At 36.4% G+C, this 27,080-nt stretch overlaps 3 protein-coding genes and 1 pseudogene across 5 annotated transcripts; 2 read left to right on the top strand and 2 right to left on the bottom strand.

Annotated features, from left to right (window-relative positions):
- Positions 1-716: 716 nt before the first annotated feature.
- Positions 717-2,083, top strand: LOC103874319 (annotated as a pseudogene).
- Positions 2,084-2,295: 212 nt separating this feature from the next.
- Positions 2,296-4,068, bottom strand: LOC103874320 (protein TRANSPARENT TESTA GLABRA 1). Of its 2 annotated transcripts, none has more exons than XM_009152730.3 (2): positions 2,764-4,068; positions 2,296-2,578 (listed from the first exon to the last, which is right to left on the bottom strand). In XM_009152730.3, exon 1 carries the CDS (start codon positions 3,776-3,778, stop codon positions 2,765-2,767), a length of 1,014 nt encoding a protein of 337 aa, XP_009150978.1. In that variant the 5' UTR covers positions 3,779-4,068; the 3' UTR covers positions 2,296-2,578; position 2,764. The 2 variants fall into 2 exon arrangements, with proteins under 2 accessions (XP_009150978.1, XP_009150977.1); XM_009152729.3 differs by having other exon boundaries at positions 2,310-2,584; positions 2,764-4,056.
- Positions 4,069-4,524: 456 nt separating this feature from the next.
- On the bottom strand, positions 4,525-8,039 carry LOC117126141. Its single transcript, XM_033273561.1, has 2 exons — positions 7,569-8,039; positions 4,525-7,230 (listed from the first exon to the last, which is right to left on the bottom strand). The coding sequence occupies exons 1-2, from the start codon at positions 8,037-8,039 to the stop codon at positions 4,525-4,527; spliced, it is 3,177 nt and encodes a 1,058-aa protein (XP_033129452.1).
- A 13,668-nt stretch (positions 8,040-21,707) lies between these two features.
- On the top strand, positions 21,708-27,053 carry LOC103874321 (protein DOWNY MILDEW RESISTANCE 6). 2 transcript variants are annotated; one of them, XM_018652672.2, is made up of 4 exons: positions 21,708-22,007; positions 22,521-22,772; positions 25,461-25,785; positions 26,400-27,053. In XM_018652672.2, exons 1-4 carry the CDS (start codon positions 21,868-21,870, stop codon positions 26,652-26,654), a joined length of 972 nt encoding a protein of 323 aa, XP_018508188.1. In that variant the 5' UTR covers positions 21,708-21,867; the 3' UTR covers positions 26,655-27,053. The 2 variants fall into 2 exon arrangements, with proteins under 2 accessions (XP_018508188.1, XP_009150979.1); XM_009152731.3 differs by having other exon boundaries at positions 21,709-22,010; positions 22,525-22,772.
- The last annotated feature ends 27 nt before the right edge of the window (positions 27,054-27,080 follow it).

Consider the following 27,080-nt stretch of genomic DNA (forward strand, 5'->3'; position numbering starts at 1 on the left):
AAAGCTAAGCAATCAACACGCACGAGATTGTTCACCCGGACTTCGTTTCCTACTGTCCGGGGAGAGCACGATCACTCTCAACTGTCACTATAGCTGTTTGATCAATACAAAGTCTCGGTATCTTTCAACGCATACAACTATGAATCTCAGTTATAGAAGCGCGCAAAGAGTACCTCTGAAATACACCACCGGTAATCAGATTCTTCTACGGTTCCGATCACGGCAAGCTCTCCGCCTTCACCGTCGCGATCGTCACCAAGATAAGACTCTCTCACTCTGATCCTTTAGCTCCTTTCTGTAACAGACTCGTAACAACCTCTCTCTCTCTCTTGAGGAAGACGATGACTTTTATATCTTTTTAAGTATAACGTCGTCGTTTCTTATGTCGTAGGTATCAACTCTGAAGCCCAACTTAAGCCCATCTAACTTGTAGCTGAGCCCATCTTCAGCTGCGGATGAGAGTAAACCCGACAAACACTCACAAGAACTTCCAAAAAATGGTTCCACATAGATTTAATGTAGCTTTACATGTGTACATATAAAAGTCTATGCTTTTCACAATATTAAAGAAAGAGAATACTAACCGGAAAGACTAATACAAAAATCTTTTACTTTATAGTTGACAAAAAAAAAGAATTATACAAGAACAACAAACTCTTATAGTAAGTATTCAATTGACACTACTTTAGAAACAACCAAAGATGCCCAATTAAAATCACAAGTTAACTCTAAAAAAAGGATCGTGGTTACACACATTGAAAGTAGGAGGGAACATTTTGTATACGTGGAAAAGAAAAAGAGTTCGCTTCACAAATACACATCAATTCCAATTTGCATATGTTAGCGTACTTATCCATTATATCACCTTATCCAAAAATATTTCCGATAGTCTTCACTTGACAAACAAAGAATCTGTAAAGTCTCTCTCTCAAATCAAATGGCGACAATCTTGGGGTTTTCTCAGACCAAGTTTCAACATTGCAGCTTCTCAATCTCTCAGACAAAGTTTCAACATTGCAGAGAAAGTAGGGAAAGCTGTTCAGAAACACAGCCATCTAGTCATAGAAGTTGATGTAAGACTCTCTGTCCGAGGAGGAGAGTTTGGTAAAGGACCTAGGATCTTTAGATGCGAGGTAAAAATATTGTCATTCTTAATCAATATGTTTTGTTTTGAGATCTGTGTGTAACAGATAGTTGTTATGGTGAATTTAGGTAACACTATTTACAAAGAAGCATGGTGTTGTGCGCGCTGAAGAAGATGCTGAGACGGTGTACGCTTGTATCAACTTGGTATCGACGATAATAGAGAGGAAGCTTAGGAAGATCAAGGAGAAGGACTCTGACCATGGAAGGCACATGAAAGGTTTCAACAGATTGAAGGTGAGAGAACCGGTGATTGAGCCGGTTGTTGAGGATGCTGTTGACTCGAGCACGGGAGAGGAAGCAGAAGAGGAGGATTTGATTAAGGAGGTTGGTCCATACTTACCTTGTCATACTGAACTTCAACAATTGATTTACTGGCGATGCTTTTCTTGCCATTTGTCATAAATTGTCCGTACCAAGTACTTTGAGATGCCACCGTTGACTGTGGCTGAAGCAGTGGAGCAGCTGGAGTTAGTCGCTCACCATTTTTATGGATTCCAAAATGAAAAAACCGGTACGCATTTTCACACGTTTCTCGTTTCTCCTATGTATGCTCGATTGCTTTAAAATGGAAGATGGAAAGGAAGGCTTACATTTGGATTTTGTTTATGGTTGGCAGGTGAGATTAACATAGTGTATAAGAGAAGAGAAGGAGGGTACGGTCTGATCATTCCCAAGAAAGATGGCAAGGCTGAGAAAGTTAGCCACTTCCAACCGAGCAGTTGAATGAACACTCTTTCGCTGAGTAGACTATCTGCTCAAACAAAACTGATCTTCTCCTCACAGTTTGCATGAGAACAGTGAAAGAAACTGATTCTGTTATCGAGTTCAGGAAACCATGTACATAAAAGGAAGCCAAACGACTCTTTGTAGATGATTCTGTTCTACTTTTTTGAGGTAAGAGAAATCGAAAGGAAAAAAACATTGAAAAAAGTTCAATACAATGAAGAAGAATTAGGAAAGGCCTTTCTAGTCAACCAATGTGAATACTAAAAAGTGAAGTCAGAATCATTTGGTCTTCATATGAAGTTAATTTACATGTGTGTCTAAAGTTGGTAACCTGTAAACTTATCCTACACAACTGTTTTTGTTTAGATGCTAACTAACCCATGACACGAAGCACTTCACACCAAACAAAACATACCAACAGAGTAAGACAGGGTGCGTTGTACTAAAGCTCCGATTACAAATCCAAACACCAGAAACCACCGCAGTAATATTATTATCCTGGCTTGGTTTGGTTTATACACAAACAGAGATAATAAAATAGTAGAGCATTTGGTACACCAAACGAATAAAGTCTTAGTTACAATCACATAGATGCAGAGACGCATTGCGAATCAAAGAAACCAGAATGTGGTTGCACCAAACCCCACTAAGCTTACGCACTGGTTACACGGGTCTATGCTATCTCCCATTTTGATCACTTCCCCATCTGCATCTGACACCAACTGAAATAGTTAGCAAATCATAAAGGAAAATGCTATTCCAAATCCAAAACCAGTTATTATGAAACTTGAAGCACAAAAGGTATCTAATAAAGACTCCATCATTAGCTACAAGAACACTATCTAGGCAGTAACAAGTGAGATCATATCATCAATTCATACTAATACGAACCTCAAACTCTAAGGAGCTGCATTTTGTTAGCAAACGCAATGCCAATCCAATCAGGCAACGAAGAAGACCACTGCAGCTGGTTAATCTCCGAACCGGCCGAGTAAACCGACATAGGATCAATCCCATTCGGTCCAGCCATCGTCGGCAACTCCCAGATAAGAGCCTGCGCGTCATCCCCACCCGAGCAGATATGCTTACAGCTCTGCGGCGCCCAAGCAATCGCGTTCACACTCCCCTGGTGCCGCTCCAGCTCCGCGACAGGCATCGTCGGCGATCGAATATCGAGAATCACAACCTTATTCGAATCCATCAGAATCGTCGCCATACACCTCAAGTCCTGCTTGTTCCAGGCGAGCCTCAGGAGCGGCGTATCGGGCTGGGGGCTCTCGTAGATGATGGTGGAGTGCTCCTTGTCGCGCAGATCGAAGATCCTCACCGATCCGTCGGCGGAGACCGAGGCGAAAACCCTAGCCTCCCCCCACGCGATGTCGTGGACCTCCTTGTCGTGCGCGATGAGCTGCGTCTCCACCACGGACCTCTCCACGTCCCAGATCGTGCACGTGGTGTCGATGCTGCACGTGCCTAACCGCTTCGGCTCGACGTCGTTCCAGTCGAAGGAGGTCAGCGGCGCGCAGAACTCGCTCGTCTTGCTGTTGTTGAGGACGGAGACTGGCTCCGCGGAGGAGGAGTCTTCGTTGACCTCCCAGAGGCGGAGGAAGTCGCCGGAGGAGGCGAGGAGGTCGCCGCCGCCGCTGCGGCGGAGGGAGGGGGGGCTGAACATGAGCTTGGTGGGAGGGTAAGGGTGCTCGAAGGAGAGGGACGGGAGGGGCTTGAGGGACATGGAGTCGGAGTCGAAGGAGAGGATGTCGATGCGGTTGTTGTAGTCCTCGAGGAAGCTCCCGACGGCGATTCGGTGGGTGGAGGAGGAGAAGGACATCGCGTAGAGGGGGTAAGGAGAGTCGTAGGTGACGGCGGTTTCCGATCTAGGTAAGGAGTCCGGAGCTGAGTTGTCCATCGTCTCTCTCTCTCTCTCTCGCCGGAAAAAATGTGAGAAGGATTTGATTCGGTATAAGATTCTTGGCGACGATAGAAAGTTCCACGGTCAGTGTCAGTTGCGATTTGGAGCCGGAGCTGACCTGAGCTAAGCTAAGCTGACCTGAGTTAAGCTAAGCCGAGCTGAGCTGAGAACCCTCTGACTCAGTCAGTAATGTTTAATGTATAATGGGCCTATCTACGCGTTTTGTGGGCCTTGTGTCTACAGATAGCTGACCTTTTCTACGCTTGCGGGCCTTACTTTTATTTTATTTTATTTTCCCCACAGCACAAATTTAAATCATCGGATTGATATAAACAGAATCTTATTCCTGGAGTTTGAAATTATTATACGATGATGTAATTTGTTATTGTGCTTTAGAAAAAATACTACTAGTTTTTTTCTTTTTTTGAACGAAAAAATACTAGTTTCTTAGGGGGATAATACAAGCTAACCAGACGCGTCTAAGCCTATCCGTTTTTTTTTTTTTGAAAATTGGCTTTCAAAATTAAGAGCAAAAAAGAAAACGTTTACAAGGCCATTAAGGTCTTAAGTGAGCAATACCCAATAGTGAAACTAATAGTTTAGAACTTTCTTTAGCCCTAAGCCCAGTAAGCCCATTTGATGGAGAATGGTTAACGACTTCTGGTCTTTTCCAGCGGAACAGAGATGATCAACGATCATACAGAGGAAAGCGGTCGCAAGTGAGATGGATGAGAGATGAGGCTTCATGCAAGATGGAACCATGTCTGCATCATACTAGAAGATAGGCGTGGGTTTGATTCTCTGAAACTTTGAATCCTGTTTCTGATTTGTAAATCTACAACCCGGAAGAGGCGATCAGCAGAACGAAAGGAGTTGGAATGCAGTCTGGCGTTCCTTTCATTCCAGATCCAGTATATTGTTGACTGCCATGCCAGTAGGGTGAGTAATCGAAGTGCCCTTGAAGCTCTGCTAGTTGGTAATGTAATCATCTGATTAAGCGCGTCCGGCCAGTTGCGTGAGGGTGTAAGGGAACATCTTCTGGAGCTTTTCAACCATAAGTCATAAGCAAATTCACACTCAAAATAGAGATGATCACGAGTTTCGGGGAAGCTGTTACACAGTAAGCAGACAGGCGGAACCTGAAGGCCCCAACGTAGAAGACGATCCCGTGTTGGGCAGCGATCCAAAACTACTAGCCAAGTGTGAAAATTATGTCGGGGGATTCCGTAAGATGTCCACACCGCAGTCGTCCAATTTACTTCGTCATGCGCCCCTCTCAGGTAATGATACACTTCACCAGTAGAGAACTTGCTGGAGATCCTTCCTTCTATCTCCCATTCAAAGTAGTCTGGCTCAGTTGTGAGGTTGACTGTGGTTAAATGTGCTTGAAGTTGTAGCTGTTGCTCTGATCTTGCAGGTGGAAGACGCCATGATCCATTACGGAATAGCGAAGCCACTGTTGCTTGTTGAGGAATGCCTAACCTTGATGATTGAGCGTTCAGCAGCGTAGCAACATTACCTAGGGGGGACCAGTTGTCATGCCAAAATCTAGCAGATAGTCCATTCTCCAATCGCAGTTTAATCAATGGGTAGACAACATCTTTGAATTTGAGGATCTTGTTTGCGAGCCAAGAGAAGGAAGCCTTTGGCTTGGTAGTCCAGTAGTTGTGGATCGATCCCTTAAGTACAACTTCTCTGAACCAAGCCACCCACATCGATCCTGATCTGAAAAACAAAAGCCATACTAGTTTCAGACAGCAAGCTTTGTTCCATGTATAAAGATCCTTCACACCGAGACCTCCTTGCTGTGTTGTTAGGACCACTGTCTCCCATGCGACCCTAGCAGTGTTATGGCTATCAATATCACCTCTCCAAAGGAATACACTACAGAGGGAATTAATTCGAGCAATACACGCCTTTGGGAGGACGAAAGCTGAGCACCAGAAGGTAGTAATACCAGCTATAACCGTTTTGATTAGAAGTAATCTGCCAGCAAAAGACAGGGATTTTACTGACCAGGATGAAAACTTCCTTTTGATTTGATGTATCAGGGGCTCACAAGTGACGAGGTTGAGCTTTCTGGAGTTCAAGGGGACGCCTAAATAACGAACAGGAAGTGTGCCACAGATCATACCCGTTGAAGCCTGAATGGTATCCACTTCTTGGTCTGTCATACCTGAGGCATAGAAGCTTGTTTTCTGCATACTGATGGCCAGTCCTGATCTTTTCTCGAATTCCTTCAGGACTTGCAGCACTTGTTGGACCGAGTGGAGGGAACCGTCAATGAAGATCAGTAGATCGTCGGCGAAAGAGAGGTGAGTCATCTTCATAGACTTGCAGTTTGCATGATACTTTATCTTTTCCTGAGCTGCTGCGGAGTTAAGCATGAATGATAGACAGTTCATAGCTATTACAAAGAGATAAGGGGAGAGGGGGTCTCCTTGTCTCAAACCTCTGCTCCCTTTGAAGTACCCGTTTACAGTTCCATTATAACCGACCATGAAGCTCGTTTTGCAGATGCAAGCTTTAAGCAGTTTGACGAAGTGAGGAGGAAGTCCCAAGCTTTCCAGACATGAGAAGAGGAAGTCCCACGAAAGTGTATCAAAAGCCTTCGCTATGTCCACTTTAATGGTAATCCTCGGGGTCCCTTTGTTCTTGTGATACCCATGTACGAGCTCGCTAGCTAGTATGGTATTTTCCACCAACAGACGGTCTTTAACAAATGCAGTTTGACACGGGAGTATCAAACCTTGTAGTATTGGCTTAATCCTTGCAACGAGAAGTCTGGAGATTACTTTGTAGATAGTGTTTAGGCATGATATAGGTCGGTAGTCCGTGATATTTGTAGCTCCTGGGAACTTAGGAACGAGTGATAGAATGGTTGCATTCGTTGTCGCTGGCAGGAACCCCGTCTCAAAGAAATTAGTGATTGAAACTATCACCTCTTCACCCACAGTTTCCCAAGCATGTTTAAAAAATCCAGAAGTCAACCCGTCCGGCCCTGGAGCTTTGTTAGGATTTAACTTGAAGAAAAGAGCCTTTATATCCTCTCCCGTTGGGACTGTAAGCATAACTTGTGTTTGTTGCAGTGTACATTGGAAGTTCATGAGGTTGTGAAACCATTGATGAGGAGAGGCCAGCATTGGTCGGTAGCCATTTTCTGGCCCGAGAATTGATTTAAAATGAGCAACAGCCAGCTTACTCATTTCCACAGGGTCAGTCATCAGTACTCCATCAGCAGCTAAGAAGCAGCGAATGGCATTATAGCTTGCTCTTACTTGACACATTCGGTGGAAGAAAAGTGTGTTGAAATCTCCTTCTCGAAGCCAGTTTATTCGAGATTTCTGTCTGAAATAGCTCTCTTCGATCTCTCGCAGGAAGAGCCACTTCTGGTGAAGGTCCTTTTCTTCTTGGAACAGCTGCGGAGTTGGTGTCTGAAGGGCTTGCACCTGCACACATTGAAGTAAACTGTAAGATTCGCTCACTCTCTCTTGAATTTTAGAAAAATTCTCTCTGTTTAAAGTTTTTAGATCTTTTTTGATGTTCTTTAGTTTCCAACAAAGTTGTGCTAGAGTCGAGCTTGTGCTTCCGGCCTGAACCCACGCGTCTGATACAACCTTCAGAAAGTCAGGGTGTTTGGTTAGATAGTTTTGAAATTTGAAGGGCTTTGTTCCAGTGGAGGGGAGGCTATAGGCTAGGTCTACAATGCAAGGGCTATGATCGGAGAACAGAGGGGGGAGGAAAGAGGCGTGGGCATGAGGATGGTAGATATGGTTCGCGAATTTACGAGGAGACGATCAAGCTTTTTCCCCACCGGTTTTACAGGTTGCTTATTGGACCAGGAGTGTGAGGGTCCGTTAAACCGCAGGTCAAACACGCCACATTGCATCAAGCAGTCTTGAAACTGGTACATCAAGCTATCATGAACAACTACAGATGGAGAAGAGTGTTCATGTGGATGTAGAATTTGGTTGAAGTCACCACCAATCATCCACTGATTGTTGTCCATATCTAGGGTCGCATGAAGATGCAGAAGCTCAGCCCAAAGGTCCACTCTTTCTTCACTGAGATTTGAAGCATAGACAGCAGTGTAATAAATGGGATCCTGATTGGGCAGAGAGAGCGTTACAGTCATTGACTGGCTGGACTGATGCATTATCTGAAGCTTGAGAGGGTCTTTCCATATCAAGATGATTCTTCCGTCCTCGTCAGAAGAGTGGTTAGAGACATAGTTCCAGGTATTGCAGAGAATGGACATTAAGGGAGCCAGAGAAAGTTCTTTGATATGAGTTTCTAATAAAGCACCAAAAAGAGGCTTATGGGTAAGAAGCCAAGAAGTAAAATTCCGATGTTTTCTCGGGTCATTTAGACCACGAGTGTTCCAAAAAAAGAGCTTGACACTCATTAATTAATATAGGGGTGGTCACCACCATGAGAGATGGCTTCCTGGTTAACAAAAGATGTAATAGGGGCAGTTTTTGAACTGGGAAGGTCACCACCATGAGAGATGGCTTCCTGGATAGCAAGAGAGGTTGGGGGGTCAGTGTTTATACAAGGAGGGGGCATAGAGGATGATTGGTCAGACAGCGGAAAGGAATTAGTTTCTGTGGCTGAAAATTGTGAAACTAGAGGAGGGGAATTTTTTTCTGTGGCTGGAGGTAGTTGAAAGACTGTTAGTGAGGCTAAGCCAGAGCTAGGGAGTACAAAAGGTGAGGGAGGACGAGAGAAAAAAGGATTGGGATTTTGGTTAGAGGTGTTTGGCGGGGAGAGTGTTGGTGAAGATCGGCATCTTTTGAGTGAGGGCCTAGGGGTTGGATCAGGGGAGGTCGAGGCGTAATTTTTCAGGAATGGGGTAAGTTGTTTGTCTACTTCCATTGCATCAGCAAGTGGAGAGTTTGGGGTGGCAGTAGGCAGGTCCGTAGGCAGTGAAGAGAACTTGTTGCTAAGGATTGGAGCATACTTTTGAGGAGTTGGGGCGGGCTTAGAGTTTTTCTTTTTGGGTAAGGTTTTTTTGGTTGATTGGGTTGAGTTGATCGAAGGATCAATTGGTTTTTTTCCTTGGGCTTTGGTTTGAGTTTCTGGGGGATCATTTGGAGGAGAGTAGGTAAGGCAATTACGGACAATGTGTCCAAGCTCATGGCAATGAGAGCAAGTCGGAGGAACCCACGGATAATGAACATTGACTTCGACAACTTCTCCACTCTCTCGTTCAAACTCAACAACTGGTGGCAGAGGCAAGGTGAGGTCAACCTCTACTTTAACATGAGAAACCGTCAAGCTAACAAGATTCTTTGTGAAGTCATCGGTCTCTTTGGGATCTCCAACAAGTCCAGCAACTAGACTTAACCCTTCTTCATGCCTGAGGTCTAATGGTACCCCAATAAGATGAGCCCAGATTCTTATAGCTTTGAGAGACGGAGTAGAGGCAGAGTGTTGTGAGGACCATTGCGCTGTGTGGAACATTGAATCTCCCACATACCAGATGTTCTTCTCTAGGATTTTTTGCCTCAGATAATCACTTGGGATCCTTACAATTGCAGATCGGTTGAGGGGGTTGTTGTGGATTTCTAGTCTTTTCCCTTTCCCCCACATATGGTTGAAAACACTTTGGATTTGATTAAAGGGAGGCGCTTTTCCATTGAAATAGCAGATGATGAAATCTTTGTGCATCTCTGCTCCTTTTTGGAAAACTGAGTCTGGGATGAGCACTCTTGGTCTTCCCGAAGGTGCTAGAGTGACAGGACCTAACCGTCTCAGAGTCTTATTCTCAGAAGCCCTTATTTTCTCAACAAGGGAAGGAGGATCGGGAAGAAGAGAATGTGAGGTGGAGCTGAGGGGTTCAACAAGCGGGGATGGGGTTTGAGGAGGTGGAGTGGTAGTTTGAATTTGTGGAATGGGAGGGTTTTCAGTTGAGTCTTGTAACTGTAGTTGGGCGGAAAGTGATGAGGCTTTGTTTGCTTGAATCGGTGTGGAGTGTTTAGGTTCAAGGATTTTGAAAACTAGGTTATGGTTTTCTTGCTGGGAACCAAAAACAGTACTTTGAACAGTGATGTTTTCAGATCTAGGAAAATATTTTTCTCTAGATTCAATTATAGGTTTCTTTGTGCTTGCAGGAGCCACAGCTGAGGCACCAGTTGAGGGGAGAAGCTGTTGCGTTGATGCAGCAGCAGTTAGTGGGGGAGTCAGGGTCCTTGTCTCTCTTTTCTGAGAAGAGAATGACTTGGAACCAGTTGAAAAAGCAGAGGAGAGGGGTGGAAATTGGATTGGGGATAGAGGGGAGGCTGGATCCGGTGGGTCAGGTGGGATAGGGGGCGGAGGGATAGGCTCACTGGAGGTGAACGACGGTGGGTTCAGGGCGGAAGCCTTGCCGGGAATCTTCCAAGCATTCTTCATTGGGAACTGCGCCAGAGAGAGTCTGACTTTTTACTCAACTAAATTTCTAATATGTTTGTCTAAGCCTATCCGTTGAAGCCTGTAATTTTATTGTTTGTATCATATCTGTTTAAACCCGTTAAACTTAGAAATGTATGTTTAAGTTCATTTATGTCCGTTTATGTTTTGTTTTGGTGAATACAGTTATTTTTGTTAATAGTCTTTCAATATATCTTAATATAATTTTTAATAACACTGTTTTAATTTAATTACAAAAAATTATAATAAATAAAAATTCAAACTAAAGTAAAATTTGATTATTAAAAATATTTTCATTTGAATTTAATATCAATCTATTCATCATATCATAAAATATCAACAAATTGTAATAAGTTTTAAACAAAATTATAAAATAAATATTTTTTTTCAAAAAAAAAACACAAACTCAATATAAATTAATCAATTTGTTTTAAACACACAAATTATAAAAATTATGACATTTTAAAATTACCTTTAAATTAGTTTTCATTATTCTAAAAGAAAATTTGTTTTTAAAGAATACTCACAAATGGGTTTAAATGTGTATTCATTTATTTAACGGGTATGTTTGTTAAAGAAACGAAACTAAACGGGTTGATCCAATATAAACCTGTTTATTTTTTACATGATAATAAAGGACCACATATCAATAGTTCTATACTAAATCCATTTGTTGTGTCTTTAGATTTTATTGATGTAGAATTTTATGGAAAATCCCATAAAGTTATTGTGGATATTTAGCTCTATAAAGCATTTGTATGGCCGTAGATTATTTCAAAAGCTGATTTAAAAAAAAAATTAAAGCTTGATTGCTGTAAAATTAGTACCGTAAAAACAAATGGAATTGTATACAACATCTAAAGCAACTACCAATCACACTCTAAGGTTCATTTTAATATATCTATCTACATTATAATAATAAGATATCCGAGTTCCAAACACCAGAAAAAATGGTTTATTAACAATTATTTAGATAAATAAAGAAAAAACCAGCATTAGAAAAAAAATCTTAGGTTGTACAATTTGAAAAGAGCTATAATATCTATTTCTATGTGGAAGTTTTGGGTTACTTTTGTATCATAAGAAAGAGGCAACAAAGAAAAAGCTATAAGAAGCAACGATAGGTCGAAACTGAGAGTTAAGAGTGTAGGACATACGACAAGGCCCTAGACATTGACATACCCTGTTTTCCTCAAAACCCTAATCCCACGTTACCAATCGAAATGATCAAATCCACCTTAGTATTGAAGTTTAGTTTTGGTAGATCATATGAAAGAAAACAGTAACCCATGAATCACGTAAGATAGTGGAGTTCAAAGCAGAGCTGCCCGTGGGCAAAGCCAAGGAAACGGTGGCTTTCGGCCGTATTATTATAAATACAATTTCGGCCACAAATCAAATTTCCCTTAGTCTAGTGGAAACATCTAAAGGCTATAGATTTTCTTCTTCCAACCTGGTTCGAACCCTCAGATAAGTGGGCAATGTTTTAAAGCTTGCTTCTAGTCTTGGAATCCCTAGGACTGGCACTGGTTCAAATTTCAAACTGATCATCTTCAGATACGATTATGCTATATGTCTGCCTATACACGGCGACACTTATAATAATAAATTAAATTAGATAAAAAATCATATGTTAAACTTAAATAACACACGAGAAAAAAACAAGATTGATTAAAGTTAAGATATCTTGTCTCCTCACCACACATTCTCATGCATCTTGATTGGATATCGGTAATCTTTTCTATTAAAATAGAAGTCACGATTTTTATTCATGTGTGATTATTTTAAAAATAGATCATCTCTAGATAACCATGTTTCATTTATTTTAATTAATATTTTGACATTGTTAAGATATCACATTTTATATAATCAACATTTATACCAACTTCACCTATAAAATGTTTTAATTTTATTTTTAATTATAAAAAAATCTGTTGACAAAAAATTTAACAAAATCTTACTAAAATTTTTAATATTTTTCTATAATAATGTATTAATTAATTGTGTAATTATTAATATAATATTATTCAAATAAATTTTAACTAAGGTTTTATTATAAAATAAAATTTGTATGTTGTTTTCATGAACTTTCAATTAAAATAGATTTACTATATGAATTAAATAAAAAATTATATTAAATCAATAATTTAACTTGTTTTATTTTTAAAAAATCTTTCATTTAAAATATCATTCACCACTAAACCAGGTTCATATTTTTAAACCATGTATAAAATTTATTAAAATAATATTTTAAATTATTTAAACATAACTATATATTCACTTATAATATTCTGCTATATATTAAAATTATAGACGCTAAATTATATTTTAACAATATAAAAAAACAAAAATGATTCTAAACAAATATATGCTCTATAGTATAACTAAATAAATTTAAAAATATTTTGTATGCAAATTGTTGCAATTAAATATATATATTTTGAAGGGGCTATCTTTTTGATTATTTCAGATTATGAGTTTATTATACAAAATTTTAAATTATATTATTGTGTAATAAAAATTAATAACAAATATAAAAAAAATTTACATTAATAAAGTCAAACAAAAAGTTTAAACATAAAAAAAATATAGAATTACATTATATAACATTAAAATCTAAATCATATATTTAAATATTTACGACTATATCAAAATTATATATTTATAAAATATATAAAATATCTGCACGGATATGCAGGATAAACTCTAAAAAAATAATTGCTATAGAAGTTGGAAGATATGGCTTTCCACTGACGCTACAACCCAATTTCCAACCATATATTTTTGATAATTTACGAAAGCACCGCATTTAGTGTCACGAGTAGAGACATTAGTTCGAAGTGTTTGATACGGTAGAGGAAGACTCGGTCGTGTTCTTATCTCGATTGACTTGCGAAAAGTCCCAAACCATGAATCCATTTCCATGTATATCGATCGCGCCAATTCTTTTTGATAGAACAAGGATCAGTGGTTATTCATTTGTACACGTGTTCTGCTTTATCATCTCACTATTGGTACCAAATTATTACAAGGATATCTTTATCCACATGTGCGTAACTCTTATGTAATACACACATGTGAAACTTTTACATGAATCTTTGGCTTCTATTCTTGGTCCGGTTTATAGCAAAAGCAATTAGGATTTAAGCAAATTAATGAGCCATGCTTGTGACAAACATAAAAAAGGCTCTCTCTCTAAAAACTTTTTTTCCATCTATAGAAAAGAAAAAACCTCTGTTGCTTGGGTGGTCGGCGGCCTCTTCGTCTCTGGTCACCCATTCCGCTTTACTTTCTTCTTTCCGTCTCATCTCTCTACAGTCCTCCCTCTGCGTTTCCTTTCCTGACACTCTAGGTCTTCACCACCGCGGTTCTGTTCTGGTGAGTTTGGCTCAAAGTCTCGGTGAAGCTAGGAGGTCGGTTATGTTGAGGAATTTCTTTGGTCGGGCTTGGTGGCGGAGGCTTTTGTTCTGGTGTCAGATCTGGTCTTTGGAAGTGGATCTCCTCCTTTACCATGGCTCCTCTGTCCCTCCTTCTCGGCGTGGGGGAGTTTGCTCTCTCGATCTGCATTTGTGGTCGGTGTAGATCCTAAAATCCACACTAAGTATTTGATAGTAATCGAGAGTTTAATATAGGGAAGATAAGATGATGTAGGCAACGATATCTTTAGAACACAATGATATAATCAGATTCCGGTAGGCAAAGATGAATTTTATTGATGAGTAAGATTGAATACAACGAATGAGACTAGATTGAATTCAACGAACGAGACTAGATCGAATGTTACAAATGAGATCGACAAGACAAAAGACTTAAAGCTGGGTGAAAATAAGGTCGATGTATGGGTGTAGCTCTCTCTAGGGTTTTCAACATATCCTTTCTTTGTGTCCATCGATCTCTTCTTATAGTGGGTAGACTCCGCAATCTCTGCAACCGCTCCGCGATCTCTGGCTCCTGGAATAGATCTCTTCCTGCTCGTTGGAGTTGGGCTTTTTCGTTGGTCGCGTGGTCCAAGTCATTTAGGCCCATTTACCTAGTTGACCGAAATTGGGTCCAACAGTCGTGGTTCCTGAGACAGGGGAGGTTTGGTGTTCCTGTGCTTGTTCTCTCTGGTCTCGGCGGCGCGTGTCTTAAGGTCAGACAGTCAAGCTCTCGTTTGGCCTCTTTGGTTGCTTAGATTCAGATATGGGAAACTCTACTGCGGGTTCTCCGTTGTGGGCACGAGAGAGGAGGTTTGTTGTTGGTCTTGTCAACCACGACTCTCTTTATTGGTGGTGTTGCGCGTTGAGACTGCTAGCTTCAGGGGCATGATCTAGGGCTGCCTCATGTCCTCCTTTCTAGTTTTTGCTTTCTCCAGCTTCATGGTGTTGCTCCTTGGTGTGTGGCTAGCTTCGGAGGCTATTCTTTCCAAATAATGCTCGGCTGGTATATGAGGGTGTGCTTGGCCTCTTCTGTTGTTGTCTCTTTGTTTGGGTGGGTGCTTAGGATGCCTTCCGCAAGCTGTTCTCAGTGGAACTGAATCTTCAAGTGGATCGTCGGGGAGGCCAATTATACCGGGTTCCAGCTCTTGGTTTAACTGCGGCTCCTCTCTTTGCGGGAAGCGGTTAGTGCTTTCTTGGTTAAGCCTCCGGATAGCGTTCCGGTCTATAGTGTCTGTTCCTAATTGTCTAGTTGAAGCCTATGTTTAGGTTTTTGTTTATTTTCTCTGGTCCTTGTTCTCTCAGTATTTTTGTCAAAATTTTCAAAATCTGATAATAATATCTCTACATTCTTACCAGTTTTTTTTTGATGAGACATATATACCATTATTTTGAGCATTTACTAATACTCCTTCCATTTATAATTTAATTCCATCATTTAAAAAAGTTAATATCATCTTAAAAATCATTATGAAGTAAAAAATTATTTATGTTTTCTTAATGCAATATTTTATTGTATTTATTTCATCTTTAAATAAATTAATCAAATAAATATCATTAAACTTCTTCAGTAGTAAAATATAAATAATTAAACTCGTGAACAAAATTTAACTGAAACAAGGAAAGTAATATATTTGTGTGAGCATATACTCAAACAATGTATATAATGATGTTCAAGTTCAAAGGTATAGTTTTTTGTTCCGATCTGAAAATATTCATTCATAGTGTAATTCATGGTTTGATATATAAGCCGGTGGTATCAAACGATTCTCAAAAACAAGAGCTCAAAGAAAGGCAGCTAGAACGTACAACAAGGCAACTTATGAACACTAGACAAAGACGATTTAGAACCTAGAAACCGCAACTCAAACACATCAAACATAGGACAAGTCAGTACAAAGGTCATTCCAAAATAGAAAACACATTGATATGGATATACCGAAGCTACCTCCAGCTACCCGACGATATCATCCATTTCTAGAACCCAAGACACTCTGTCTTCTCAACCCGGATCTATTGCTACCGCATATGACTGTCAAACAATATCATACCCTAATAGTAAACAAGAACCAAGACTTCAAAACTCGACAAGTAAGACCGCTTCACGATCCACACAATTTTCAGATATGGTTGGAACATACTTTCTACGCCCACTTTACACCTAGATAGAAGCCTAGTCGATCGATTATCATAACAAATTCATTCAGAAACAAACCACGCTGGCCAGGAAACACTACGCCCATCAAATCTATAAGAGAACTCTATAACTGAAAAAGTCGAAAACAAAACCGCGAGCGTGAGACTCACAGCGGCTGTCTGGACCAAAAACTCTAGAATCCGAAATCCTGACACAAGCGGATTCTGGACCAAAAACTCAAGAATCCGAAATCCTGACAAAACCCCGTGTCTAAAACGACATCGATTTAATTAATTATACAAAACTATGTAGTTTTTTTTTAAAAAGAAATATTTTATACAATTTGCCACAGAATACATTCCATCCGCTGGATAATGAAGTTTTTTGGAATTGGTTCGATTCCTTGTTGTGACTAATGAAATATATATAATTCTATTAAAACAATGTTCTTTTGTATGGTAACTTAAAATAACGTCATTTTGAGCTATAATTCCACTTAGAACTAACGGTTGATTAATGTTGGATTAATCAAAGTATGTTTTAGTGTTTCGGTTAAAAATTTGGATCCAAAATTTAAAGACTTTTTAATTTTAGTTTGTTTTTAACACATTTTTTATTCGGGTTTGAAAAGACATGACGCAAATAGTAAAGATAGATCGAAAAAGCCTTTTACCGATCTACGGCCTGCCCCACCCCTACTTTGCTAATATTTCCGATATAAGATTTCTCAATTAGCTTGCTTGCCGTTGTTTATTGTCTGATTATCCCGATTTAATTTTTTTACCGAGAGACTTTTAAAAAAAATATATCCAAATTTTTAGTTAGAAAACAGTTCTCTCCACTTGTTTAACGATTTCGTAGCTATTGTCTTCTTTTTTTTTGGTCGAATGTAGCTATTATTAATAGGGAGAATTTGCGAGATGTCTAAAATTGCAAAAGAAATTATGTGCATGTCATTGATTTTGACATAATGTAATAACTAACATTTATGTCATTTATTATCCGGTTCTACATTTTCTTCATGTAATCATCCAGTGACTTTGTGTTGTTAGAGATGATGTGGCCAAAAGAATATATGGTGAATAAGATACTTACATAATGTAATAAACAAAATGAAATGTGGCTAAAATTTAGTGCACACTATTGACAACGACAGTGTCAAAGTCATCTACATAACTGTTTTTTTACCTCTAATTAGTAAATATATACTGTAATCAGTAAATAATAAACCAAATATAATCTATAATTATTTTACTATATATTTAAAATTTATCTGGAACATACATATTAAATCCTATCCACCCACTTAAATATTAAGCCCTAGACAAACCCCCTAGTTACTAAATCTAAACCCAAATATAATCTTAACCATATGTTGCGAGTGTACAATTCTATCTCAGTGACATAGTACAACACTCAAGATGCGGTAAGAAATATATATAATAAACCCACCCAAAATCGCTGACTACTATACCCAAATCCCTACTTAGTAAATCTAAACCCTAACCAAAAACCTATAAATCCAAATACAATCTATAAACTATTTTTAAATATTAGAAAATCTAAACCCTAACAAGAAACCTATAAAATTATTACATATTTAGTAAATAGTATAGAACTATTGTCTCAAATAGTATAGAAATATTGTCACAGATTGACTTTGTAAATGCTTTAGAGAAGTTTTGATTATTCCGAATAAACCAATATAGTATAGTACACTAATATAAGGGTTTATATGATATCTAACTAAATTTGACTACTATACCCATCCACTTAAATATTAAACCCTAGACAAACTCTCTAGTTACTAAAGCTCAAATAACTGAACTATAAACCCAAATAGAATCCAGTCAGGCGTAGGTCTTCGTAGGACGGCTCAGGTAATGTAGTTAGACGTAGATCCTCATAAGGCAGGTAGTATTGTCGGTTGTCGAATCGTCTATGTAATCTTCCTCATAATTGTAATATCATAATAAATCAATGTTAAGAAAAAAAAACAAATAGAATCTATATAATATGCTGCCAATTTTCTCGACGTAGACTGCATAGTATGAAACCTTTATAAATAGTATAGAATGACTTACTCACACCCAACTTTAAATATTAAACCCTAAATTGTTATCACTAAACCCAAAACTCAACCCTCACCTTCCAAATACTAAACCCTAAATCTTAATCACAAAATCCTAAACCATGCCATCCATTTAAATATTAAACCCTAAACAAATTCCCTAGTTACTAAATCTAAACCCAAATATAATCTTAACCATAAGTTGTGAGTGTACGATTCTATCTCAGTGACATCGTACAACACACAAAATGCGGTAAGAACTTTACATAATTAATCCACCCAAAATTGCTGACTACTATATCTAAACCCCTTACTTAGTAAATCTAAACCCTAACTAGGAACCTATAAACTCAAATACAATCTATAAGCTGTTTTCTAATATTACACAAACTAAACCCTAATTAGGAACTTATAACATGGCAGATTATTACATATATAAGAAATATGATAGAACTATTGTCTCAAGTAGTATAGAATTATTGTCTCAAATTAACTTTGTAAATGCTTTATAAAAGTTTTGATCATTGCGAATAAACTAATATAGTATAGAATATAGTATAGTACACCAATATAAGGGTTTATTTGCTATCTAACCAAATTTGGTTTTAATCATTACACATAAACCAATATAGTATGCATTGCATATTACAATCAATCACACAAAATGACATACAAAAGAACTATCAAATTTGAAGACATGACAAATTATTACATTTTAAAGAATAGTATAGAAATATGTTTCAAATAGTATGGTACATGTATATAAAGCTACATTAAAGAATCGATACTATACTATTTTTTCATCGAATATAGTATAGACGGCGAATTCATTTTCTTCAATTCATTTTCTTTTTGACAAGCTGATACACATTCACTTGAATCGCCGTCATTATTCTTCACCACCATATATAGATCATCTTCATCTCCTCTCTATTTTTCGACACGGCGACACTTTTACCGTTCTGCCGTCGTTATTCTTCACCACTATATATGTAAAGCATCAATGATATAACCCTGATGCGATAATCTCAATATCATTTGCAAGATTCAAAAACGAAAACAGAGTATGAAAGCAAACGCATGACTATGAAACTGAAAAATCAATGAGTTAAGAGAAAGAGAAAAATAAATGAAAGAGTTGGTGTGTCTACTCACTGTGTACGCCTTAACAATTGTCTCTTATTTACCACAATTGGTTGTTCTTCTTGTGAGAAGAAATCAATTCCATAATAAATCTGGGAAGAAGACTTTTACCTTTTGCAAAGTCACCAAAATAAATTACATATGAAAAAGTGTGTGTTTTTCAAAAGGCCACGAGTTATGTTTCAGTATTATTATTATTAAATCAGTTTATTTTATTTTTTAACAGGTTTCACCGGTTGCATGTGAGGGTATTATGGCAATATTATATATAAGAGACAAGTTGTATAGGTGAGCTAGGAGTTTTAGATAGTGAATAAATTATAATTTGTTTGAAAGTTATACAACGCAATTCTCCTTATTAATATTGGAATATTTTGGCTTGGTTAGTTGTCCAATTGTCAAAAGGTTAAAAGTGATTAATTGTGAAAATAACTAGTTTCTCTTTCAACTACTGTGAGAAGACAAAGTCTCCTCTCCTCTCAAAGTAAGTACTGCTCACGTCTGCGGGAACACATATTCATGATGTCAGGCAATGACGCCGAGATGACGAAAACAATGTAGTTGCCTAGTTGGGCTACTTTTATTTATTTTTTTGAATCTTAAATATGATGAACTAGTTGGATCTGGATCATGAAGCCGGAAGTCCTATAATTAAAACATAATTATATCTCTAAAAAAAATTACAATAGTCTAACTTCTTTGTAAATGGATGTTAAGCCACGCTGGTAGGGATGGACAGTTTACCCGATACCCGAATCCGTATCCGAATCCGACCCGAAAAACTCAAACCGAAATAGCAAAATATCCGAACGGGTATTGATTTAAGAGAGATTGGATATCCGAATCTGAATGGATATCCGAAGATAACCGAACATATGTATAATTACCCTTATATTTCTTGTTTACATCTCTCATTTTATTTAAAATATTTATATTGATGTTACACATACTTTAAAGGGCAATTGTCCTAAATAGACTATTTTTAAGTTTTTATCACAAAAATAAACCATAAGGAGAAAAATGACCAAAATCTTTCATTTAATAGATAAAAAAGATTTTAATATCCTAGATATATAAATACAAATAAATAAATTAAGATTTTTTTATAGTTTCAGATTATATGTTTTCAAATTCAAATTTTTTTATAAATTTTTTTTTATTTTTTTCAATTTTTTTTAATTCGAAATACTTTTTGAAACTATTTTTCAAATATTTATTTTCAAATTTTTATTATTTATTTTATAATTTTTTTCAATTTTTTATTAGTCAAAATTTCAAACAATAGCAAAATTAATGTTTATTTATTTTTGAAATGTTATCTCTAAATCTCTAAATAATTCAATTTAAAAAAAAAATAAAAAATCAGTTAAGTGAAATATATATTTTTAAATAGAATAAACCTAAAAATGAAAATTTTAATTTTTTTCTTTTAAAATCTCAATATCCGTACCTGACCCGAAATAACCGAACCTAAACTAAAAATACCCAAATCCGAACCGAAGTATAGAAATATTCGAACGGATTCTATATTCCTATACCAAAATATCATAAAATCTGAAATACCCGATCCAAACCTGAACGGGTATCCGAACGCCAATCATACGGTAGTATACTATTTCAGTTTTATGATGGTACGACCTGAGATGACATATATAAATCTAGAAGCAACTAAAATATTTTTTGGCTTTATAGCATGGTTACATATTCATCTTAAATATCTGATAAATAAAATAATAATTTTCAGTGTAATTTATTAATGAATACAATACAAATCATAAAAATTAAAGTAAGCAAATCATGAAATGCCACATAAGTATAAAGTATCTCAAGTTTTTTCGCAGTTCGTCAATGAGAACATGTGTCATTTATTTCTTCAATTTTTGAGCTTTTCTTTTTAACTTTTTCAATTTTTAATATTTTATTTTAATTTTTAGATACTCAGTGAGAGATCACCACGGTTGCTCTTACAAACAATCCTTTTTAACGAATCAGTGCTACGAAATTCAGGATTAGAACTCAGAACCCTACATAATTTACCAACCTAGTTTACCATCCGAATTAACTGATCTTTAATAAAAATGGCTCCTAAATTATTTTTAAACACATCGGCCTCAAAGTAATGCTTTGACAGTTTCTGTTAAGGACCGCCCTGGGATACAACTACTTTTAATTTTAATTTGGACATAATATACCAGGGATTAAAAACATTTCGTATAATTTTATATTCCATGGCTAAAACAGCAATTTTTTTGTCAAAAAATAAACAGCAAATGTTTTTTTGTCAAAAAGTGTCAATTTCCAAAATTCCTTAGACTCAGTGGACTATATATGAATTAAAGAAAAAACTCCTTCAAATAATGTTCATATTAACCCTGTTCTTTTGATAAACGCTGCGTCTAGCATTCGGCGTCTCTAAAAACTCTGTATTTCCGTTAATTATAAGAGACGCAGCATTTACTGTTACCGCGAGAGTTTATGTCGACATCATTTTCTGCGTCAGTTTTACACAAACCAGTTGCTGTGATTATTTCGAGTCATGAGGCTAGACGCAGCGCGTTTATCAAAAGAACGGGGTTATTGGAGAAAAGTTCCACTTATTTCTTTTAAGTTCCACTCCTTTTTTATTTTATTTTTGAACATAAAGTTCCACTCTTAAAAGTTAAAACATTAGATTTTTTTTACCTAACTACATCATAAAATATTAATTTTGTAGGACCGAATGTGCTATATAGATTGTTTATATATAGAACACAAAGTGCGCATCGCATACATACTCAAAGTCATAGCCTTCCTTTATCTCTTTCCCTTTATACTCCTTTTTTTTTGTAACAGGCCCCCTTTATATCAGCAGATATGGCAGCAAAGCTAATATCCACCGGTTTTCGTCACACTACTTTGCCAGAAAACTATGTCCGGCCACTCTCCAACCGTCCATGTCTCTCCGACGTCTCTCCACTTGAAGATTTCCCTATCATTGATCTATCTTCCACAGAACGATCTCGGCTCGTCCAACAAATCCACCAAGCTTGCTCCCGATTTGGATTTTTTCAGGTACTTATTATATACATACATAACGTTTTTTTTGTTGTAACAATACATACATAACGTTTTGATAAGGTATATATATGAACTTTTGATTTTTTACAAAAAAAAAATATATATGAACTTTTTTTTTTTTTTTTTTTTGAATTTTAAGGAATTCAGGGTTTCCCCAAAGGCTTTCTAGGCCCAAAGGACTAATCCCCCTCCTGGCGCTGACGAGCTCCATGTAATAATGCCCCAGTGAACTTTTGAATCGCAAGAAAATGTTTTCTTGGTTATATACTACTTATGTCGGAAATAAATACTGCTTGTTTTCTTTTTTGCACTACTATTTTTGGTATGCTTTCTCCCCGTTGTCGTAATAACTAAATAACTAATAACCAATCAAAGAATTTATTTTTACTAGCATCTATTTTTGTTGAAACTTAGATATTTCACCAACCGTTGGTCAAAAGCACAACGCGTATATAGCTAAGTATTCAAAATTTACGGTTAATAACTTTGTAATCTTTCGATGGATCAGGTCATAAATCACAGAGTGAGCAAAGAAACAATTGACGGAATGGTAAGTGTTGCTAACGAGTTCTTTAGCATGTCTATGGAGGAAAAAATGAAGTTGTACTCGGACGATCCAACGAAGACGACGAGATTATCAACGAGCTTCAATGTGAAAAAAGAAGAGGTCAACAATTGGAGAGACTATCTTAGACTACATTGTTATCCTATCAGCAAGTATGTCCATGAGTGGCCTTCAAAACCTCCTTCTTTCAAGTAAGCACTCAATTCACTTCTACTCAATTCACTTCTAATTTACTTCTAATTTTAGTTTGCATTTCAATTCTCGAATATTTATAGTAACTCATCTATTGTCAAAAAATAATCATTATTCTCATGTTTTAAAGAGGCAAAACAAACTGCCAGGTTTTATGATATATGAGTATGCGTCATGGTTTTGTTCAATTGGTGATTTCTGATATGTCAGAAATGCCAAAAATAGACTAATAAAGCTATTTTAGGCCATAAATAGACTTACATAGCTATTTTAAAAACTATCATTAATCTGATTGTCTTCTATTTTCTTTTTCTTTGGTCCAAATATATATAGAGAGAATCATATTTTATCACATTAAACTATTATAATGAAACCAAACGGTCCAATGCACCGAGGATGCCTATCAAGTAAAGAATATGAGATGTGCTAGATCTTCAAAGCTATAGTTTAAGCGTCATAATTCCCTAAAACACACACAAGAAACAAAACTAGAGCATTGCTGCCTCTCGTTAGATGTATTTCCAACAGGAAAATGCCTTATCTCACCAGATTTCTTTTTCTTTTTATAACGAGAATATTAGTACATACATAAGAATATATTCAGTTCAGAATAAACGAATGGTATTCCATGATTTTAAAGACAAAAGTTGATTCGGACTTGAACAATGCAAATTTCACCCTCAGGCCTCAACTCACTCAAGTCAACTGTTTTTGTTTTTCTTAAATCTAGTTTAAAAAAAATTATTTGATAGGTAAACGATAATTAACTTGCGGTCCCATTTGGTTTGTGTTTTCTGATTTGGTTCCCATGTGATCACATGGATTGACAAGATTTATAAAATCTATAAATTGCATATTTATACTCTTATATTCCTATGCATTGTGGATGTTGGGCTAATTATAAGGAGTGGTCACCACACATAATTCTACCGCGTGAATTATTTCGACCGACCATAAACTTTCAACCATGAATATAATTGCAACGTGTGTGTACTGTATATTACATATAGAGATCATGTATTTATATAAGTAAAAGCTAAAACATATATTATGTATAAACAATAAAACAAACAAGATTTGATAAAGATATGTTGGTGAAAAGGACAAGCGTAGGTTTGCAGCAAAACTCCATTTCGGCTCGTAGTGAATGTGGTTAGGATTTGGGTAGATACGTATCTGTATATACAACTTATGTGATACATCATCGTAACCCTATAAAATATGATTTATGTGTGATAACGCCGTAACGGGGAAGAAACGTCATTGGAAAAGCGCGTTGGCGTCAGCGTCGTGATATCATACCAAATTTTTATTGGATTTTATTGACTTCGAAGAAACCTTTTTGTTTTACTTTATTTCAGTGACCCTCTGGTTTTACATGAATTTTTATAATTACAATATATATTAAAATTTATTGTGTTAGAAAGTATATTTACAACTGCAAGTGTAAACAAAAAACAAAGTATATTTATTTAAATTTTTCTTCAAATTTAGTCGACTCTGTTGAAAAAAAACCTCGCTAATTAAACTAAATGGAAATAAATATTGGAGACCGTCAAAGCACCCCCAATGGAGTTATACCCATTGGAGTCCTAAACACACATATATGTATGTATATGTGTATTATATATATGTTTAGGATCAATGGATAGAACCCCACATTGGAGATGAATCTCCCATTGGAGATGATTGCGCAGTTAATTGGTTTGACATATGAGATCAATTTTTTTGCTAAAACAGGTCCTTGTAATTATAAGAATTAAATTACATAATCATCATGAGCTTCATTGCACAAAATAGCTCTATCCAAAAAATGTTTACTTAAAATAATGTAATTCTATTGAACAAAACACTAGATTTTTACTCTTGCGCGCTTCAAAAGCACGAGATTAGTTGTTTCCTTATAATTTTATTTATTTATTGATAATTAATATTTATACATAATTTTGTATATTACTTTTTATATAATTTATATTTAAATTTATTTGCATAATTAGTAAGTGGTTTTTCTTAGTTGGACTTATATTTTGGATTTTGAGAAATATTTCATATACATTATTCTAAAAAAAAGTTCAAATATTTATAAAATTATGAAAAATAATTTATTAAAATTATCACTTTTAAGTTATTAATAGATTTACTGGCAGCTTCGAATAGATCATATATAAACTCTCGTTCTCTTAGTTTAAGTATTTAAACACTATATGAAAATAGAATGTTTGTTTAATCCGATTAATTCACATTGATTTTAGTTATACTTATAATGATTTCAAATTAATATCAAATATTATTTTTTAATCGAAATCATCCAATTTCGTTTATGCTCAATAGTATAATTCAGTCAATATGTTAATTTAACATGCTTTATAATTGATAAATATTTTATATGTTTAATGCAATAACCTAGATCTGCTGTATATATTTTATAATAAAATATTTTATAAGTTTATATTTTATAAACTTATAATAGTAAAAATATCAAAATAACTCGATTTGCTGTATAATCAAACAATAAATAGTATCTAAATGTTACTATTTTATTTTATCAATGAAAAATCTATTAATATTTTAACTTGTAAAATATTTAATAGATTTAAATTAATTGATATTTTAAAATAATCGTTGAAGTATATTGTACCATATATGAATTTGTGTAGCTCACTGTGTATGTGTGCGCGCTTTTGCAGGGAAGTTGTGAGTAGATACAGTACAGAAGTAAGAGAACTAGGATTTACAATAGAGGAATTGATATCAGAGAGCCTGGGTTTAGAAAAAGATCACATGAGGAAAGTGCTTGGTGAACAAGGTCAACACATGGCAGTCAATTATTACCCTCCATGTCCTGAGCCTGAGCTCACTTATGGTTTACCTGCTCATACCGACCCAAATGCACTCACCATTCTTCTCCAAGATGCTACCGTTTGTGGTCTACAGATCTTGATCGACGGTCAGTGGTTCGCCGTTAATCCTCATCCTGATGCTTTTGTCATCAACATTGGTGACCAGTTCCAGGTAACTGATCAGATAGTAAAATCTATCAAAATGTCTTCAAGTGTTGGGCTATGAATTTTTGATCTTAATTAAGTGTTAGGTTTGGTCCAAAGTATAGGTAAGAGGAAGTCATAGCTTTGGACTTTAGAGTTTAATCGTTATATATTATTTAGGGGGAAAACTGGGACATCTGAAAATGAAAATTAAAGAATAATAATATTAGTAAATAGCTTATTAATGAATGAGATACAGTTGTTACTTGTGTATCACTTAAAGAGTTAAATCTCTAACAAATATAAGTTGAACTTATATGAATATTATAGTATATTAGGATTGGCCCGCACTACAAACGGGATGTTGTTACATTTATATTTTTCATTACAAATATATGATTGTTAATATGCAAATCCATGGTAGGGGTTGGCTTGCAGCTGATCTTGTAGTTGGTTTGTTTGTATCAAGTGTAGATAGACGATCGAAAATGAAAATTATTATGAAAATATGATTATATCATATTTGTTGGTTTGGATTTTATTGGCTTCACTTCGAAATCAGACTTACTGTCCGCATGATACACATATAATGTATCTCCTATAGAAAGCTTGGGCCAACCTTGCTTAAATATGCAATTTCAGGCATTGAGTAACGGAGTATACAAAAGTGTTTGGCATCGAGCAGTAACAAACACCGAAAAACCGAGACTATCGGTCGCATCATTTCTGTGCCCAGCTGACTGCGCTGTCATAAGCCCGGCAAAGCCCTTGTGGGAAGCCGAGGACGACGAGGCTAAGCCAATATACAGAGACTACACTTACGCAGAGTACTACAAGAAGTTTTGGAGTAGGAATCTGGACCAAGAACATTGCCTTGAGAACTTTCTAAACCACTAGAGACTACACATACATATATGTCTGTCTTTGTATGTGTAGTTGCAGGCCCGCCCCCGGGAAGAAGCTAAAGATGCATGAGCTTCCTGCCTTCGATATTATAAAATATTTTCGGCCCCAAAGTTTGCAAAATGTTTCTTAGTCTAGCGGTCTAAGTGGGGCTGTTTTTTGCTCAATATCTTCGAATGGCAAGCTTCATTTTTCAGCCTTCTTTTCTTGTTAGATTCTGGTCTTATCGAAGCATGCTTATATATTTCTTACCCATCTTTCAGTTGACTTATGACATCAATAATAATAATATAATAATTTATCAGTTATAGTCTAGCTAGACTGATAGTGATATAGATCTCTTGATTACACTTTACACTATTATGGGCATATTTATGTGTGTGTTAAACAATTTGTTACCTTAATATACACGGTGCTCAA

Source organism: Brassica rapa, chromosome A06 (genome assembly GCF_000309985.2).
Source record: "Brassica rapa cultivar Chiifu-401-42 chromosome A06, CAAS_Brap_v3.01, whole genome shotgun sequence".
Taxonomy (NCBI): Eukaryota; Viridiplantae; Streptophyta; class Magnoliopsida; order Brassicales; family Brassicaceae; genus Brassica; species Brassica rapa.